Source organism: Phocoena sinus, chromosome X, assembly GCF_008692025.1.
Source record: "Phocoena sinus isolate mPhoSin1 chromosome X, mPhoSin1.pri, whole genome shotgun sequence".
Lineage (NCBI taxonomy): Eukaryota > Metazoa > Chordata > Mammalia > Artiodactyla > Phocoenidae > Phocoena > Phocoena sinus.
In genome coordinates this window covers 28,819,773-28,839,690 of record NC_045784.1, presented here as the reverse complement: position 1 = coordinate 28,839,690, position 19,918 = coordinate 28,819,773, and the positions used below count along the sequence as shown (strand labels likewise).

The following is a 19,918-nucleotide window of genomic DNA, read 5'->3' as shown; positions in this document are numbered from 1 at the left end:
TTGCTTGAGCTAAATAACTTACCTGTGAGATACTAACAAAGGCATTTGATCTTTTCACAAGTTGTTCTGTCTTCTCAGAATAGAGTGGAAGTTTGGTTTAGCTCTCAACGAGAGAACTTTACGTCTTACATCCGAATACTGATCCGAAGCAGTTATACAGAAAAAGATCAACAGTTCAGAAACTGAAATATTTCCCTTCTCATTAAACTGAGAGACCAAAAGGAAGCTAAAGAAGGGAGAAGACAATCAGGGCCTCCCTTAGAAATGAAGTGGACTTGAGGATGAGATTAGAGCCCATTGGGTAACTATTCCCACAGCTCTTCAGATGTATTTCCTGATTGATGAACCCACACATGGGGAGTGAGATAGCTAGTTCAGAAACTATGGACTTGCTAGGTCCTGTTTCAGTTCTAGCTCCTCCCCAAAGCAATCCACCTGTGAAACACCCAGAGAGTTTACTTAGGATCCAGATTTCAAGGAAAAAAATGTGCCCAAACATCCCGAATCAGAATACAGAATAAGATGTTCCATCTATACAATATGGTAAATAGTGCCCACGTGCAGTGGTGGTCTGGATTCTTCAATACTTTATCAGGGTTTTGAAGAGAACCTGAGACTTTACATAATGTAAGTTATTCATTGAATAATGCAAATTAATGCGTACTTTGTTGACATTTTGTTTAACACAAAGAAAAATAATGTATCAAGTTGTGATTATTTCTTAAGATCTAGCTAGAATTGTATTGGTTAATAGAAGAAAGATCAATCAAATTTATTATTTAATAATATAGAATGTTTCAGTGGTCATCTTCTTTCTGGAGTTGAGAGATTTTTGTTTTATGCTGGCCTGTGCTGAAAAACAATGGATTCTTTGAATGTATGGCATTTTATTTCTGTCAGTCTGTCTATCTGTCTATCTCCTTTCCTCCCTCTCTCCTTTAATCTATTCCATAGGTGGATGCTGACTGAGTTTTGGGCCATCTATAATATTATAACATATACTTATGAGTTAAGTAACTGTTTTATACTTGTACAGTGCTCATGCTACCTTATCACTTTGGTGATAAGCTGACAAGTCAGAAAATCTTTGTTTCCTCTCATTTAATGTAGGTACAATTACAACTACAAATACAGTCTTTCCCCAGGATGCTACAAATGCCAAGATTATCCTCAGCACAGTCTAAACACTCTTCCAAATACATGGTTATTAACATAGATAAAACTTTGTATTAAACTCTTAACATTTCTACTTAGTCTTGAGTATGTCTCCTTCACTTGCCTGTTGTATTGCATCTCCCTTCTAGCTAATAATAATAGCAAATATGTACCCAACAATGGATGCAGTAATCAGCAAATATAGAGACAAATTTAGAATAAAATGTAGCATCTTGTTAAGATCTACAAAGGCCTTCATGGTCATAGTTTCCCCTGCCCTAATGTCGCACCACACTTCACCTTGCTCATTTTGTTCTTGCTACACTTGCCTCCTTGCTGTGCTCCTACCTTACTAGAAATACTCATGTCTTTGGACTGTTAAACTTGTTATAACCCACCTGGAAAACCTTTCTTCTCTGTATTCATATGGCTCCCTCCTTCAGTGCTTTTAAGTCTCTTGTCAAGTGATACTTCCAAGGAGAGGGCTTTTTTATTCACTGTCTGGTCCCTTTCTATCCTTTTTATTTTATTTAATACTTTTATTATATTCAAAGAGTTTCTGTAACATATAGACATTTTTTTAAATAATGAAAAAAATAGAAATCTGCATACTGAGCTACTAAACTTAAGAAATGGAATATTGGTAAAACCACTGATGTACTTTGTTGCCCCTCTCAAATTCCGTTCCCTCCCCTCTATATGCACTCTCACCATCATCTCCAGGCAGATCTTCTGTTTGTCTCTTCTCAGTGCCATTCCCTGCTCTTCCTATGAAAACTACACTTCCTAGGATCCTTTTTTAAACTGTCTACCTGCTTGATTCAGCCAGTGGGAGGCACTTGGAGGATACTGAAGGTGAGAAGAGGAGAGAAGATAGAATATTCTCTTCCCCTCTCAGTGTTACAGGGTCCCTCTCCATCAGTGGCTGAGAATGAATCCTCCAACTTTCTAGCCCTCTCTGGAAACAGCATACCTCAGGGACCCTGCATCCCCAAAGGGAATCCCCCTGTGAATTCAGCTCCTGCTGGGTGGTTCCAATTATTGGTTTCTTGTAACACCATCTCACACCTCTTCCCTTTGTCCCTCTAAGCTTGGAGATGGTAGTATCTTCCTTTGCTAATCTATTGATTGCCCACCATCCCTTGTGTAAATCCTCGTTGCTCCAACATTTTTATATCTAATTCTCAATCTTAAATTTTTTTTATTGCATTATCTGGAAGGATCTCCCCCCCCCACTGCCATAACTTAATTTTTCTTCACTGCCATTTATTTCTATTAGTCATTATAGTCTCTTGATTTGTTTGTTAATTTTCTGACTCACCAATTAGATTTTAAGCATCATGAAAGCCAAGGCTTTGCTATTTTAATTTTTACTTCTTGCTTCCCTGGTGCTCAGAGCACTGAATAATTATTGGCTGAATGAAGGAATAATAAATGACTTCAATTAATTCTCCCCAAAGTATCTACATCCCCATTTTTATAAATGAGGTCTAAGATGCTAAAATGTTAAGTAATTTGCCAAAGCTAGTGAGTCGAGAGCCAATTCCAAAAGACAGGTTTACTGAACTGCATAATCAGACTTGCTAATTGTCATGCTACACAGCCTCCTTCTGTACAAACAGAATGGAGAAGCAATTCTGATAGATGTTCATGAAAAACCTGTTGATCTTTTTCTAATAAAAAGTAACCCTAATATCTTCATCAACTCTTTCTATACTTACCTTTCTCTCCTGACATATATTCATCATCTGGATAAAATTGGACTGATTCATATCACCTCTGACAAGCTTCTAATAAATGTTTATTGTGTCCCAGCCACTGCCACAAGGAAAACAAGCACTGTTTTCCAGAATGTATATGTTCAAGTTCAGTTAAACCAAACTTGGTACATCTTATAATCTATCCAACATACCTCCTTGTCTCTACCCATAGACCTGTCTCCTTCCAACTCTTTGCTTCATCATAACTAAATACTGCTTTACTTCAGTACTATTCATGAGATCCCTCTTTGTTTTTATTAATAATTACCTAGCATTCAAATGTATCTAGTTAGCAGAGAAACACATTATTTATATGAAAGAAAGCAGTGAGGTTTAAAGTACCACAGAGATCTTTTGAGATCCTCCAATATGAAATCAGAAGTGCTCAGGTTAAAGAAGCCCTCTTAAAATAAATTTGGGCATGAACTGCCAAATAAATATAAGCACATTGAGTAAAATTCTCAGTATCCCTTTCTAACACACTTTCTAGAAATATATTTTCCATTTGAAAACCCCACTAACAAGCGTGCAAAGTACTTTCCTATATTCTTCTCATTTAGTTTAGTAGGAACTGGTATATAGAAGTGAAACTCATAGGCTATCTGATAAAAATAATGTGGTTTAAATAATGCAATTGCATATAGTGATTTGAGCTAGTATTTTGCAGTGTGATTTTATCTGATTAGGGAAATTCTCAGCCATTATCTCTTCAAATGTGGCTTCTGTCCCATGTCTCTCTGTGATTCTGGGATACATTTATGTTCATTTTACTGTTTTTTTCTATGTCTCTTATTCTCTCATCTTTATTTTCCATCTGTTTCTCTCTCCATGCTTCATTCCAGATATATATGTATATGCATGTATACATATATATAAATACACATACAGACACACACATACATGTATATGTTTCTGGCCTACCTTCAGGTTTACTAATTCTCTGCTTAGCTTTGTCTAATCTGCATTTAAACCTATTCATTGTGTTATTACTTTTTCACTTATTGCATGTTTCAGTTCTACAATTTCTTTTTTATTCTTCTTAAAACACTTAAAATCATTTTAATGGTTTCCAGTTTTCTGCCAAAATTCTCAACCTTGAACATGGTCAGTATAGCTACTTAAGTCACATAATCTGTGTGGGCGTGTATAAAATAGAAAATAATGTATAGTAATAAATAGTATATATACACATATATACAGTTTAGATTTAAAATTTGTATATAACTATATATACACACACATTGTACTTTCCCATATATATATAAATTTCATTCCCTAATTTTATATATAGTTGGAATGAATATATGTATGTACATATACATATATGTGTGTGTGTGTGTGGTGTGTGTGTGTGTGTGTGTGTGTGTGTATATATATATATATATGTTAGAGAAAGTACATTGTTTGTTGGTGGCTTTGACTTTGAAACAAGATGATCTTGGTTTAAAATCCTGGCTGTGACACTTACTAGATGTTTGACTATGAACAGATTAGTTGGCCTTCTTTTATAGCCTCTGTTTCCTCAAATGTAAATGGAATAAAAATGTCTATATCACAGGTTTATTGTAAGAATTAAGAATGATAATGTGCATGATCATTATTAGAGTTTCTGACACTAAACGCACACAAATTGTGTTTCTTTTAGTAAAATACAGCATGAACTGATGTAATATAAAATATCACCTGCTGTAGATAATGATACTATTTTCCCCAAAGGCAAATGATAATACAGAAAGAGAGTGGTCTTCAAAGTCAAATATACATGAACTCTACTTGGTTTCTCCAACTACCATCTGTGTTACCTTGGGCAAGTTACTCAGCCTCTCTGTTGCTCCATTTCCTTACCTTAAAAAACATGAATTAAACAATGTAAATCTTGCAAGGCTGATAGGAGGATTCGATGTAATATATGCATAGTTTCTGTCAAAATATCAGGCATGTAATAGGAATTTATCTTCAACAACATAATCATATTCTAATCTGTATATTCACGTTTACACACTTTGTTAATATTTGTAATTATTAGTATGATTGAGTTTGCTGGCAGCTTAGGAAAACAAATGACAAAGTTTTAAATGGTTAAATGATTCTCTTTTTTTCCCTTTCGATAAAGTTTTGGACACTTTGCCACCCATGCGCTATCAGGAGACCATGAGTACCATCCTCATGTGGATCCAGCAGTCAGAAACCAAACTCTCTGTACCTCAGGTTACTGTCACTGAATATGAGATCATGGAGCAGAGACTCGGGGAGTTACAGGTCTGTGACTATTTAAATGTCTTAAACAATACAGTACAGATCTCATCTATCAAGCAATCACATTGGTATAACCTTAATATAATACTAGAATTAAAATAATTGTGGCAAGTGTAATAGTTTACCAGCTGAAAAAATGAAGATTAAGAATTTAAAAGTGTAATATTTTATGCATTTGTGCCTTCTCTCCATAAGATAAAAATTCCATCTTTGAAAACAATGATACGGTCTACTTAAGAAGTATATTCTTTCCTGCTTAGTGTATATTTTCAGAAACATGGATTTTGATTATTATAGAAGTTCTGGTATTATTCCTCCCCTTTGCTTGCTGATTTAGAGCTCATCTCACATTTCCAAAAAGAAAGTGGTAAAATTAATGTAGCTATAAAATTAGTTTTAATTTAAACCCTTTTTGATGTAATATTGTAATTAGGTTTTGAGTTCTATTCACTGTATTTTAATAGTCTTATATCAGGAAATAAAATACTAATATGGGAAATTAAAGAAATAATTTGTATGAGATTTTAGAATACTTTCCCTGCTAGTTCTGGAAAGCCTGTGCTGTATATCTAATCACATTTTATTTTGTAAGACATTAAAGTGTATTCATTCATTGTATTAAGAGCTGAGATAATATGTCCACATTTTGAGAATTAAATTAAGAAAAAAAGTTAAAAATTTAACTTTGTTATATCAAGAGTTCATTTTTGGGAATTAAATATTATTTCCTAAAAAAGTAATTTTAGAAGAATTTCTTCAAAGAAATCTTTATTTTAAACATTTCCCAGTATATGTTGTCCTATTTAAACTATTTCCTCTACTATAATACCAAACAACCTATAACTGTGTAATCTTTTAGCCCCTTTATGTTGTTGTTTGTAATACCTGAAATAGTTCCAAAATTTACTTTGAAGTATATGTGACTTAATAAAACTATAAATGTAAGGACATAAGAATACAAAGGTATAGCAATTAGGGGACTGGGTTAAGTATAAAAGAAACTGTATGCAGATGAATGGAACAGTGTATTTCCATTGATAAAACAGTGATGGAGGGAAAATTATTTATAAATATTATTGAGAAGATGAATTATTAACTAACTGAAAAAAATGAAGTTAGAACCTTCTGTCAAATGTTACACCAAAACAAGCTACCACATAAATTAAAAAGTCAAAAACATTTTAATCATAAATTTTGGAGAAATTTTTAATAAAACTTTAAAAACATATGGGGAAGCACAAAAATCAATGGAAGTGATCACAAACATTGTAAAAATACCAGAGCCAATTTTAAAGAAAAATGAGATAAGGAAAACACTTGTCTGAGTAAGTCATTAATAAAGTAGTCACCAGAAAGAGACATAAATGACCATTAATCCTATGAAAAATTATACCTCAAATTGTAAAGGATGTAGTACAGATTTACAAAATGAGATATTTTTTATGTACTAAAGTGCAAAAATAAATCTAAAAAAATAAAACAAATGAATATAACAAAACAGAAACAGACTCATACAGAGAACAAACTAGTGGTTGCCAGTGGGCAGAGGAGTGGGGGAGGGGCAAAATGGGGGTATGGGATTAAGAGGTACAAACTACTATGTGTAAAATAAGTAAGATACAAGGATATCTTGTACAGCACAAGGAATATAGCCAATGTTTTATAATAACTTTAAATGGAGTATCATCTATTAAAACACTGACTTACTATGTTGTACACCTGAAACTAATATATTAACTCAACTATACTTTAATTAACAAAAGAAATTGTAAGGATGTAGTACAAATTTACAAAATGAGATACTATTTTTTACATACTAAATTGCAAAAAAAAGGAAACCCAAAAGATATAGTAAGTGCAGATCTGGCAGCAATGAACTACATCTCACTTATTGGAGGGAATGTAAATTGAATGTAAGTTTTGCTGAGGAAAAGTTTTCACATATAGATACATAGAGATATGCATAAATAGATCATAAACATAATTTAAGAGTGGAAAACTTAAAATTAATTTATACAGCTAATAATGGGAAATGAACTGCAAAAGCAATTAAAATCTGTTTTTGAAAAATACTTAATGACATGGGAGAAGGCTCACAATAAATTGCTTAGCTCAAAATGTAGTTCTACATAGAGGGAACTTTCCTCAACATAATAAAGACCATATATGACAAACCCACAGCCAACATCGTCCCCAGTGGTGAAAAAGTGAAACCATTTCCAGTAAGATGAGGAACAAGACAAAGTTTCCCACTCTCACCACAATTATTCAACATAGTTTTGGAAGTTTTAGCCACAGCAATCAGAGAAGAAAAAGAAATAAAAGGAATCCAAATCAAAAAAGAAGTAAAGCTGTCACTGTTTGCAGATTACATGACACTAAACATAGAGAATCCTAAAGATGCTACCAGAAAAGTACTAGAGCTAATCAATGAATTTGGTAAAGTGGCAGGATACAAATTAATGCACAGAAATCTCTTGCATTCCCATACACTAATGATGAAAAATATGAAAGTGAAATTAAGAAAACACTCCCATTTACCATTGCAACAAAAAGAATAAAATATCTAGGAATAAACCTGCCTAAGGAGGCAAAAGACCTGTATGCAGAAAATTATAAGACACTGATAAAAGAAATTAAAGATGATACATATAGATGGAGAAATACACCATGTTCTTGGATTTGAAGAATCAACTTTGTGAAAATGACTCTACTACCCAAAGTAATCTACAGATTCAATGCAGTCCCTTTCAAACTACCACTGGCATTTTTCACAGAACTAGGACAAAAAATTTCACAATTTGTATGGAACCACAAAAGACCCCGAATAGCCAAAGTAATCTTGAGAAAGAAACATGGAGCTGGAGGAATCAGGCTCCCTGACTTCAGGCTATACTACAAAGCTACAGTAACCAAGACAGTATGGTACTGGGACAGAAACAGAAATATAGATCAATGGAACAGGATAGAAAGCCCAGAGATAAACCCACGCACGTACGGTCACCTTATCTTTGATAAAGGAGGCAAGAATATACAATGGAGAAAAGACAGCCTCTTCAATATGTGGTGGTGGGAAAACTGGACAGCTACATGTAAAAGAATGAAATTAGAACACTCCCTAACACCATACACAAAAATAAACTCAAAATGGATTAAAGACCTAAATGTAAGGACAGACACTATCAAACTCTTAGAGGAAAGCCGAGGCAGAATACTCTGTGACATAAATCACAGCAGGATCCTTTTTGACCTACCTCCTAGAGAAATGGAAATAAAAACAAAAATAAACAAGTGGGACCTAATGAAACTCAAAAGCTTTTGCACAGCAAACGAAACCATAAACAAGACGAAAACACAACCCTCAGAATGGGAGAAAATATTTGCAAATGAAGCAACGGGCAAAGGATTAATCTCCAAAATTTAGAAGCAGCTCATGCAGCTCAATATCAAAAAAACAAACAACCCATTCCAAAAATGGGCAGAACACCTAAACAGACATTTCTCCAAAGAAGATATACAGATTGCCAACAAACACATGAAAGATGCTCAACATCACTAATCATTAGAGAAATGCAAATCACAACTACAATGAGATATCATCTCACACCGGTCAAAATGGCCATCATCAAAAAATCTACAAACAATAAATGCTGGAGAGGGTGTGGAGAAAAGAGAACCCTCTTTCACTGTTGGAGGGAATGTAAATTGATACGGCCACTGTGGAGAACAGTATGGAGGTTCCTTAAAAAACTAAAAATAGAACTACCATGCGACCCAGCAATCCCACTATTGGGCATATACCCTGAGAAGACCATAATTCATAAAGTGTCATGTACCACAATGTTCATTGCAGCTCTATTTACAATAGCCAGGACATGGAAGCAACCTAAGTGTCCAGCAACATATAAATGGGTAAAGAAGATGTGGCACATATATACAATGGAATATTACTCAGCCATAAAAAGAAACGAAATTGAGTTATTTGTAGTGAGGTTGATGGACCTGGAGTCTGTCATACAGAGTGAAGTAAGTCAGAAAGAGAAAAACAAATACCATATGCTAGCACATATATATGGAATCTAAAAAAAAAAAAGTCATGAAGAACCTAGTGGCAAGATGGGACTAAAGACGCAGACCTACTAGAGAATGGACTTGAGGATACGGGGAGGGGGAAGGGTAAGCTGGGACAAAGTGAGAGAGTGGCATAGACATATATACACTACTAAACTTAAATAGCTAGTGGGAAGCAGCCGCAGAGCACAGGGAGATCAGCTTGGTGCTTTGTTACCACCTAGTAGGGTGGGATAGGGAGGGAGGGAGGGAGGGAGGGAGATGCAAGAGAGAAGAGATATGGAGACATATGTATATGTATAACTGATTCACTTTGTTATAAAGCAGAAACTAACACACCATTGTAAAGCAATTGTACTCCATTAAAGATGTTTAACAAAATGTAGTTCTATGCATACTAGATATTGTGTAAATAATCAAGGGTAACAGTTTAATAAAGTAAAATAAAAATAAAAAATAACATCACAAAATAAACATAAGGTATGCAACCACCAAATTATGTTTGACACATAATTATGCATATGTGAGTGTAAAATATGATCAGCTCTTCAGGGTTTAGTTTTACATGGAAAGAACTGGAAGTTTATGTAAAAAGTAATAGTTGTATATAATGGGTATTTTTTTCAATTTTTTATCTTCACCCTTTTTAGTTTATAACCAGAAAGTAACATTTAAATAAATACCGAGTAGGTGAAACCTAAAGATATGCATCGTATTATAAGGGGTGGAATAGATTTACAGTACAAATGTAAAATCAAGTTTGTAAATTCTCCCCAAAATTCCCTAGAATTTCACTGTGATACTACAAAACAGAGCAGTGTCTTTTGAAAAATAAAAAAACATTCATTAAGTGGCATTAGTAAACCTTCCATCTGGTAACTTATTCAGAGCTTTGTTATCACATCTATCAATCTGATTTAGTTATATTTTTATCTATGAAGGTTAAAAGTTATCTTACTTAAAGGCTCAGTATAATTAAGTTAAACTCCATTAATTGAATCATAAATGCAGTTATTAATATACAGACAAAATGTAATAAAATTAGGTGTGCTAAAGCTCTTTGGTTCAGTAATATATAGCTTTGTATATATTTGGCATTGTTTAGAAGACTAGGCATAGATTTTTAAATAAAATATTATTAAATAATGTGTAAACTACTCTTATTAAAATTAGAATTTAAATGACTTTTATAACTGATGTTACATCATTTATTTTTCGATGTTTGAATCACGTAGCTTTCATTTTAAGTAATTTGATTTATCTGAAACTAGTCAATGAAATTGAACAATGAAACTCGTTAGTATTCATCAGTTAGTATAAATGCACTTTCTTCTTTTTAATTTTGAGGCTTTACAAAACTCTATACAAGAACAACAAAATGGCCTAAACTATCTCAGCACCACTGTGAAAGAGATGTCAAGGAAAGCGCCCTCTAATATTAGCAGGAAATATCAGTCAGAATTTGAAGAGATTGAGGGCCGATGGAAGAAACTCTGTGCCCAGCTGGTCGAACATTGCCAAAAGCTGGAGGAGCAAGTGGCTAAACTCCGAAAACTTCAAGTACTTTAAGATTTTACTTTTTATATTCATTTTTTTCTTTACTTGTTTGTCTCCTAATGATGAGTTACAAAATTTAAAGACATTTAACCTCCATAGTCCCTCAAAGTCAGTGATAAGGTCAGAAGACACAAATCTGTCTCAAAGGAGTATAGTCTGCCTATTGATTTTAAAAAAACTTTAATTAAGAGTTCTGCTTCTTAGATTTTCTTTAGAATTAGTTTTTTTTTTCCACCAATACCAATAGGACTTAAACATGTTTTTAGCTCAGTAATTTTCAAAACCCATCTTTTCTTTAGTCTGGTTGTCCTCTAAATAGAGGTATCATTTAGCTTATGAATAGATAAGAAGTTATCTACCATGTAATATAGTCATATCATTTCATCAGCATATTTCACTTGTAATTTTATGTATAAATTTGACCCCATCACCTTCCACAAACCAACTTCTACTGACTTAATTTGTTTGGATAGTGCCACCTGATCACCCAAGCATTAGTAAACCAACAGTTACACTGTAGTCTAAAGTTTAAAACATTTGGTGATGCAGGTAATATCTCTCTTATGTGGTAAATTATTGTGAAGAATGTTAATGCTGGGAAGAATCTTGAAAGCATCATGGCATGATAGAAAAGCATTGGAATAAGACGCCTTTGGATCTAAATCCCAGTCCAGCTACTTAGTTGGTTTTTTCTTACCTTTCACAAACCAAAAGACCAAGCAGTTTTAAATCATTCTTTAAAGCACAACATCCACATTTATGTGTCTGTACGTAGGAACATATGTGTACATGCATATACATGCATACACACATATACATAAAAACACATTTTTATCAGTACCACTGGCGAAAGAGGGTACCATTACTTGGTCCTTGCCATCAAGGAGCCCATGTTCTGGTGAAGGAGAAAGGTGAGTGTATTTTTTTCCTGTTGCTGCTGTAATAAGTTGCTGCAAATTTAATGGCTTAAAGCTGCACACATTTATTATGTTATAGTTCTGGGGGCCAGAAGTTCAATGTTAGTCTCAGTGAGCTAAAATCAAGGTATAGGCAGGGCTGTGTCCTTTCTGGAGGCTTTAGGAGAAAATTTGTTTCCTTGTCATTTTTAACTTTTGGAAACTACATTCCTTGGCTCATGTTTCCATCTTCTGTCTTTAAAGCCAGTAGTATAACACCTTCCAATTTCTCTCTTACACTTCTGCCTCCGTCTTAATAAGGACCCTTGTGGTTATATTGTGCCCATCTGGATAACCCAGGATCATCTCCCCATCTCAAAATCCTTAACTTAATCGCATCTGCGAATTCCTTTTTGCCATATGAGGCACCATATTCACAGGTTCCAGTGATGGGGGCCTGAACATCTTGGAGGGTCATTATTTAACCTACCACAGTAAGTAAATTAAACAGTGCAGTAAACGTTATGACAGTGGAAAGAGAAAAGCAACATAAACTGGGAAAAGGGGTTATGAAATGTTCTTGGAGCATGGTTTATCTTACTACACCTTGAATAAGTAGAATTTAGGCACCTAATAAAAGAGGAAGAAAGAATTCCTGACAAAATGGAGCAGTATGTTCAATTAACTGGAAGTAGTTCAATATTGGGGAGACAAAAGATATGTTTGGAGATTAATAAAATATGTGATTGGAGAAGTGGTCTGGGGGTAGATCGTGAATGGGTTGGTCACCATGCTTTGGAATATGAATTATAATCTAATGGTGATGGGATTAAAAATAATGATAAGGTGGAACTGTTACTTTAAGGGGGGAAAGATAAGATAATATTTGTGTTTTTAAAACATCACTTTGAGAAGAGGAAGGAGGAGAGAATAATATTGGCACCACTGTGGAGAATGGATTAGAGTGGAGTAAGACTGAAGCAGATACCAAAAAGAGCTAATGCAATAATCAAGGAGCCAATAATAAGATCTAAACTAGGACAGTGGTGATGTGAAGAAAAGAGCAAAACTAGGCTCAAAAGATGTCAGCCAGATAATAATGTTGAAGTTTTTAGATTTAGTCAAATGCTTTTAAAGTCATTATTATTTATCATACTGAAGAGGAAAATTTCTGAGAAGCACACATTTTCAATAGAAATTTAATTAAGAAAGGAGAAAGTAGCACATCTGGACAGCATAGTTGAATTGTAGTCAAATAAAGGAATTTGAAAAATCATACACTTGAAAGGTAGCCCCCAAAAAGCAGCAGAACAAACAGACATTATGTGAGAAAATAATGGGATGTACTTGGCTATTTACAAATGATAAAAGATGGCATTTTCCACCTGATCATTACTTCACCCTGGTCAGGCAAATGGGAAACGAAAAGCAATTTTTTTCTCTCTTTATAGATGACAAACTCTTGTTCTGAAAGTTCTCAACTGGAGGGGCTATGTAAACTGTCAACTGTAGAAAACAGTTTTTGGAAGTTCAGGTTTAGGGAGGCTATAAAGACACCATTACATTGAGTTTACTGTTCATAGTTTGTTTTATGTACTTAAGGGCACATTCTTAGTATTATCATGAGTTGTTTTGTAACTTAAAATTTCTCTAGAGGGGGATATGATTTAATGTTCTCAAGAGCAACATCATAAAACCACATTTGGTAGTAATTTTTTATTTTTAACAATAGCAGACTTCATACACCAGTGCTCATACAGTAGACCATAAAAATGCAGTCTTAGAGAAAATATTCTTTTCCTGAAGAGCTACATAGATACATCCTTCAAACATGGGAATTGTTCCTGGGCTTGTGTTCAAACATATCACCGTGATGAACTGTGTTAAGATAAATCAGCACCCCAATAATGCCTTAAAATGGGTCTCTGATTTCAGAATCACATAAAAACCCTGAAGAAATGGATGGCCGAAGTTGATGTTTTCTTGAAAGAGGAATGGCCTGCCCTTGGGGATTCAGAAATTCTTAAAAAACAGCTGAAGCAGTGCAGGGTAAGATTTTTATATGATACTTTTCATATGAAGACTTTTATATGGAAAATATTATTTAGTTATATTGATGATTCTGAACCAGGGGCAGTTTTGTCCTTCTGGGGGACATTTAGCAATGTCTGGAGGCATTTTCATTTGTCGCAACTTGGGGTGGGGTAGATGCTACCGGCATCTAGTGGGTAGAGGCCAGGGATGCATCTAAATATCCTACAATGCACAGAACAGCACCCCACAGCAAAGAATTACCCAGCCCAAAATGACAGTAGTGCCAAGGTTGAGAAACTGGGCTAAATAAGAGAGAAATAGACAAAATATTGCCTTTTACTCAACACTCATGTTACAGTATTATTTTGATATAACATGCAGTTTAATTTAAAGGTAAAGAATTTTTTGAGCTATTTGTTATATCTTATTACAGGTTATCAGTCATACTGTTTTTCTTACCATGTGTGTTGCACTGTAGTATAAGACAATGTGTATTTTGAAATAATATTGATTATACAATTGTCATGCAGTGGGAGGAGAACAATCTAGCTCTTTAAAGAACTTTCTTTGTGAATAAAAGCTAAAAAAGCAAATCCATTTTAAAAATAACCTTCGCACCATCTTGCTATAAATAATTATTGCAATACCCTGTGTTTGAAAATCAAAATTCCTTCAAAAATAATAATGTATAAAACTCATCATTTTTGCACAGTTTTCTCACACGAAGTATTAAGCGTATTTACTTTGGTAACTAATATAAGTAGACTACAGATACATAATTCCCTATTTCATTCATGCCATAAAAACCACTGAACATTTTTTTGCAACATATATTTCAGATTTTAAAGGGCAAAATTCATGTGTAGTGTCATGATTCCTAATTATATGTTTCCTACCTATGTTGCATTTCAAATAGGTTGTGGTAATTTTTTCAGCTAACTTAAATTGAATTATTTCCTTAGCTTTTAGTCAGTGATATTCAGACAATTCAGCCCAGTCTAAACAGTGTCAATGAAGGTGGACAGAAGATAAAGAATGAAGCGGAGCCAGAGTTTGCTTCTAGACTGGAGACAGAGCTCAGGGAACTTAACACTCAGTGGGATCACATGTGCCGACAGGTATGTTCAATCTCTGTGGCTTGCTTCTTTTTAATTATGATTTCTTAATGTCTCCCTTCACCATTGCCCTTTTAAAAAGTTTAGTCTCTATGTTGTTGCTTTAAAGCACAGTTAATTAAAACTAGCCTTTGTCTAGCATATAAATCATTTTCATAGTAGATATTTTAAATAGTATATTCATCTTGTTGGGGTCCTAAAATGACCTTATCGCATGCAGCTGTCATTCTGAACAATAAGGCCCTTTTCTTAGGCATTATTTTTATTGAATATTTTCTCCAATGCATAACTTTATACAAGTAGTTGGATCAACAAAAGATACTTTTTACTTCTATACTTGGTACAGAAATAAAATGAATGAGTAATGCATGCATATGTACAAATATGATAAGCATTTTTCACTTTTGATTGTTAAGATTGACAAGTTTGGCTTCTTCAGTACGTCCTTTTTAATAAATGGATTAAGATTGGGAAATAGTTAAGAATAGCTCAGTAGAAAACATATAAAATAACTGTACATTCACAACTGAGTTCCTCATTTTTATATAGCAGAGTGTTTTATAGATATTTATTTCCAATTTTAAGATTAAATTACGAAAGAGAAAATATTACATACACACGTAGTGTACATCAAATACTTCTTGTTCAAAAGATGAAATTTTGACCTAATGCAATGACTGCTTTTCAGTACACGTATTATTTCTCTTTTTTGAAGTTAATGAGAGGTTTCATTTTACGTGTATTAGAGGCAGTCAGTCTTTCGTTATTTCTAAGTAACCTTTGAAAGTTGAAAAGAAATCATGCCAAAAGGCAAAAACTAAGTTTGAAAAAGAAAGGAATTTGGACAAGTAAAAGTCAAGGCAAGTCACCCAGCTAATACCATCACTGACAAATGCTCAACAGTTCTATTAACTCACAGATGAGATAGCCCTGGGTCAGCTAGCTTGCATTCTTCTCCTGCAGTAAGCTGGTTCTAGAAGGGATGTTCAGGAAAAAAATATTACTTAGAGAATAGATTTTATCATTGATGTTTTTTCCTGGAAGGCCAGTATGAAAGGTATTTGTTGAATGCTTTTAATGGATGAATAGAAAGGACAACACCAGTTTATTTAGAGCAAGGGAGAGGACAACAGCAAAAAAAGTTTTATGAGAAAATGGGCGGGAAATAAGTCATTAATTTTCTTTTAAGTCACAGTGAGGATTTACTCTTCATGTCAGGTACGATGGGAAGCTATTAGACCTTTAGGTATAGAAGTGGCATCATGTAAAGTGGTTGTTTAAAAGTTTGCTATATAATCCTGTTATATGAAGAATAGACCAAAGGGGCACAAGTGGAAGCATGTAGGAATCCCAGTTATCCAGGTAGGAAATAATACTGGCAAAGAACAGCCGGGGATGTTAGTGGAGATTGAGAGACATGAAGAAATTTGAAACGTATAATCCTCTTATGACGTCATGTTTGGTTAACTGTCCAAACCTCTCCCAATAATTTTCCAAGTTTTCCCATAGAGATAGAGCTGGTTTGAACTCGTGTTGCTCTGTCTCATTACTGTTTATTGCTTTTATGTGTATTTTCCCATTATACAGTAATTAACATGAAGAGGGGCTGTGTTATTCTAGGCAAACTGGACCAAAGTGCTTGTGTGAGTCAAACTTTGTAGAAACTCTATCCTCCCTGGCCAACTTCAGCAAGCTTATCTCACTCAATGTGGTCACTCATTTTTCTTGTTTCTTCTAACCAGTTAGGCAAGTTCTTCCTTGTTATATTTTTCATCAGGTCTTTCACACTCACATCCACCCTTGATCATTATTCTTATCCTAAGTACACATTCGTTTCTTGATTTTATGTTTTATCAGACCCCATTAGAAATGGCAGTGCTTGCTGAAGGAGAATGCTTGCAGAAAGTCCAGGGTGACGGGGAGGGAGGGATAAGCATATTCAGAGTTTTCTGTTTTGAGCAACAGTGTTGGCTACTGTGCCTTTAAAGAAGGAAAGACTGCGAGCTAAGGGAGGAACCAAATTGACTAGCTTAATAGAATGATCAGTACTTCTATTTTGGTCATGTTTATTTTGGAGAAGTAGACAGTCAAAATACATCTGGAATTCAAGTGGGGTGCTTAAATTGAACGTATAAACTATGTACACAAAAATAAAGATAACATTTATGTAAGATAACTCCTATCTCGCAGTGAAAAGATTTGTCAGACCACTTCCCCAAAATATTTGGCCAAATTGGATAAAATAAAAACTCTGATGGATGGAGAAGACTTTCTTGTGGATGGAGAGGCAAACAATGTGTAAGAGCAACAGCTCTGGAACCAGATTGCCTGGGTTTAGATCTTGCCTTCACCATAAACTACTTGTGTGATCCTGGAAGAGTTGTTTAATCTCTCTGTGCTTCAGTTTCCCAGTCTTTACAATGTGATGATATTACTGCCTGCTTTATAAGAATTTTAAAATAATTAAATTAATTTGTGTTTGTAAGGTGTACAGATCAGTATCTAGCACAGAATAACCACTTGTTAAATAAAATAAATGGATATGAAATAGACATAAACCTACATATATAAAATTATAAAGCATTTATAATTTCTAAATAAATAATGTATGATTATATATTTTAATTATTAGTGGCTATAAATTTATACTAGATAGTTATCAAGAAACACTGGATTTAGAAACCAGGTGGATGTCATTCTGGCACCTTGCAGATCATTGTCTTTCTAAGTCAATACATCTTTTGGGTGCAGTCATCCACAGACCCCTGGGTCACTCTGCCTCATTCCTTGAGTATTTTAACAGCTGACTCACTGTTACTCCTGTCATAATTCTTGGTGATTTCAGTATCTTCTTAGATGGTTCTTCTAGTTCCTGAGCCCTCGGTTCCTTGGTAGCCGCTCCAGTGATTTTTGTCTTCCACCCTGCCTCAGCCACTCACTCCCAGCTTCATAACCTAGACATCACACCCCGCAGCCTCCAGCACACACACAATACAACCACTATGGAACCTGTATAGAGATTCCTCAAATAATTAAAAATAGAGTTGCCTTATGATCCAGCAATCCCACTTATGGGTATATTTACAAAGGAAATGAAATCAGGATCTCAAAGGGATATCTGCACTCCCAAATTCATTGCAATATTATTCACAATAGCCAAGATAAGGAGACAACCTAAGCTTTGGTCAGGGATAAACAGATAAAGAAGATATGGCGCGCGCACGCGCACACACAGACACACACACACACACACACACACACACAGTATTATTCAGCTGTGAGAAAGAAGGAAAGCTTGCAATTTGCAACAAGCTGGATGAAACTTGAGGGTATTATACTAGGTCAAATAAGTCAGAGGAAAACAAATGCTGTATGATCTCAGTTATATGTGGAATCTAAAAAAAACAAACTCAAGAGAGTAGAATGGGGACTGCCAGGGCTTGCAGAGTGGCGGAAATGAAGAGATTGTGGTCAAGTGGTACAAACTTCTGGTTTATGATGAGGAAGTTCTTGGGATCTAATTTACAGTATGGTAACTACAGCTGACAGTTTTATATTCTATACTTGACAGTTGCTGGGACAGTAGATCTTTAATGTTTTCACGATAAAAAGAAAAACGGTAATTATGTGTGATGATGAAGGCATTGACTAATCCTATTGTGGTAATCATTTCACAATATATATGTGTACTTTAAACAGTGTTTCATGTCAATTGTATCTTAATAAAGGTGGGGGGAAAAGGAAGTAGAATGGGGAGGGGCAGTGCTGAATGTTAGATTTATAAATTCTAGAACAGGAAACATGAAGAACTTTCTATTTTATCAAGAGGTTGATGCAATATCATCTGCTGAAACTGGCGGTCGATTGGTAAATTTAAGGCTAGAAGGTTGACATCACTAATGTGATAAAGGTGAGGGAGAAATTGTGATTTTAACCTCAGTGTTTTCACAGAAACCCTTCTAAAATACGAAACCACACAAAAAAATTCATCTCTCTCTGATCAGTTGTAGAGCTGTGGAATGTTAAATTTGGAAAAGACCTTGGAAGTCTTCTGCTCCAATTGTTAGGTTAGTTAAGAAGTAGAGATAAAGAGAAATGAAGTGATGTTTCCAGGTTCACTTAGCTTGTTAGTGACTGAGTACAGGTATCCAGATTCCAAAGCTGGTGTTCTTTCCAATGCACTCATGCTGTCACCTCAAAATGAATTCCTTTTCTTTTCTTTCTTTCCTTTTAAAATAATCACTCCTGATCCCTTTCTTCTGGTTTACTTTTATAGCATGCAATATGTTTTTTACTACAAGTCTTTGCCTAAGTTCCGTTAGTCACTCTAATATTATCGTCACTTTGCCAACTACCTCAAAAGATTATAGCAGAGTATCTAAGTAGAAATTTAACAGCTTGTTTACTTGGGCTTATTATAGGCTCATTGACTATGCAAAATAATCTTTATACCTTAACTAGTGTAATTGTTAGATACATGCTTCTAGCTGTGTCAGAATGAAACATACATTTACATTTCAATAGATGAAGCACTACATTCTCCTAGGAGAGTAAAGAAATTAGTTTTAATTTAACTACATTAGGCTTAGGGTGGTTGTAAAGTGTAAGGAAAATTAATATGATGGTTCTGTACATATTTAGTATTTGGTAAAGTACCATGAAAACTTCATTATACTAAAAGTATGCCTTATATATTAAGACTTTACAATTACAACTCTGTTATTTAAAAGATAGAACTCTACTTAATCCCAGAGAGAAGAATAACATCATTTGATTAGAGTTATTTTTTAATTAATTAATTTATTTATTTTTGGCTGTGTTGGGTTTTCGTTGCTTCATGCGGGCTTTCGCTAGTTGCGGCGAGTGGGGGCTACTCTTCGTTGTGGTGTGCAGGCTTCCCATTGCGGTGGCTTCTCTTGTTGCGGAGCACTGGCTCTAGGCGTGTGGGCCTCAGTAGTTGTGGCATATGGGATCAGTAGTTGTGGCTCACAGGCTCTAGAGCGCAAGCTCAATAGTTGTGGCGCACGGGCTTAGTTGCTCCGCAGCATGTGGGATCTTCCCGGACCAGGGCTCG

General features: G+C 34.7%; 1 protein-coding gene across 1 annotated transcript in view; it reads left to right on the top strand.

Annotated features, from left to right (window-relative positions):
- Positions 1 to 19,918, top strand: part of DMD (dystrophin) — a 2,099,690-nt gene that overhangs the window by 719,141 nt on the left and 1,360,631 nt on the right. Inside the window, exons 22-25 of the mRNA XM_032618871.1 lie at positions 5,029 to 5,174; positions 10,590 to 10,802; positions 13,631 to 13,744; positions 14,692 to 14,847. Coding sequence (XP_032474762.1) covers positions 5,029 to 5,174; positions 10,590 to 10,802; positions 13,631 to 13,744; positions 14,692 to 14,847 — 629 coding nt within the window. The remainder of the gene's footprint in view (positions 1 to 5,028; positions 5,175 to 10,589; positions 10,803 to 13,630; positions 13,745 to 14,691; positions 14,848 to 19,918) is intronic.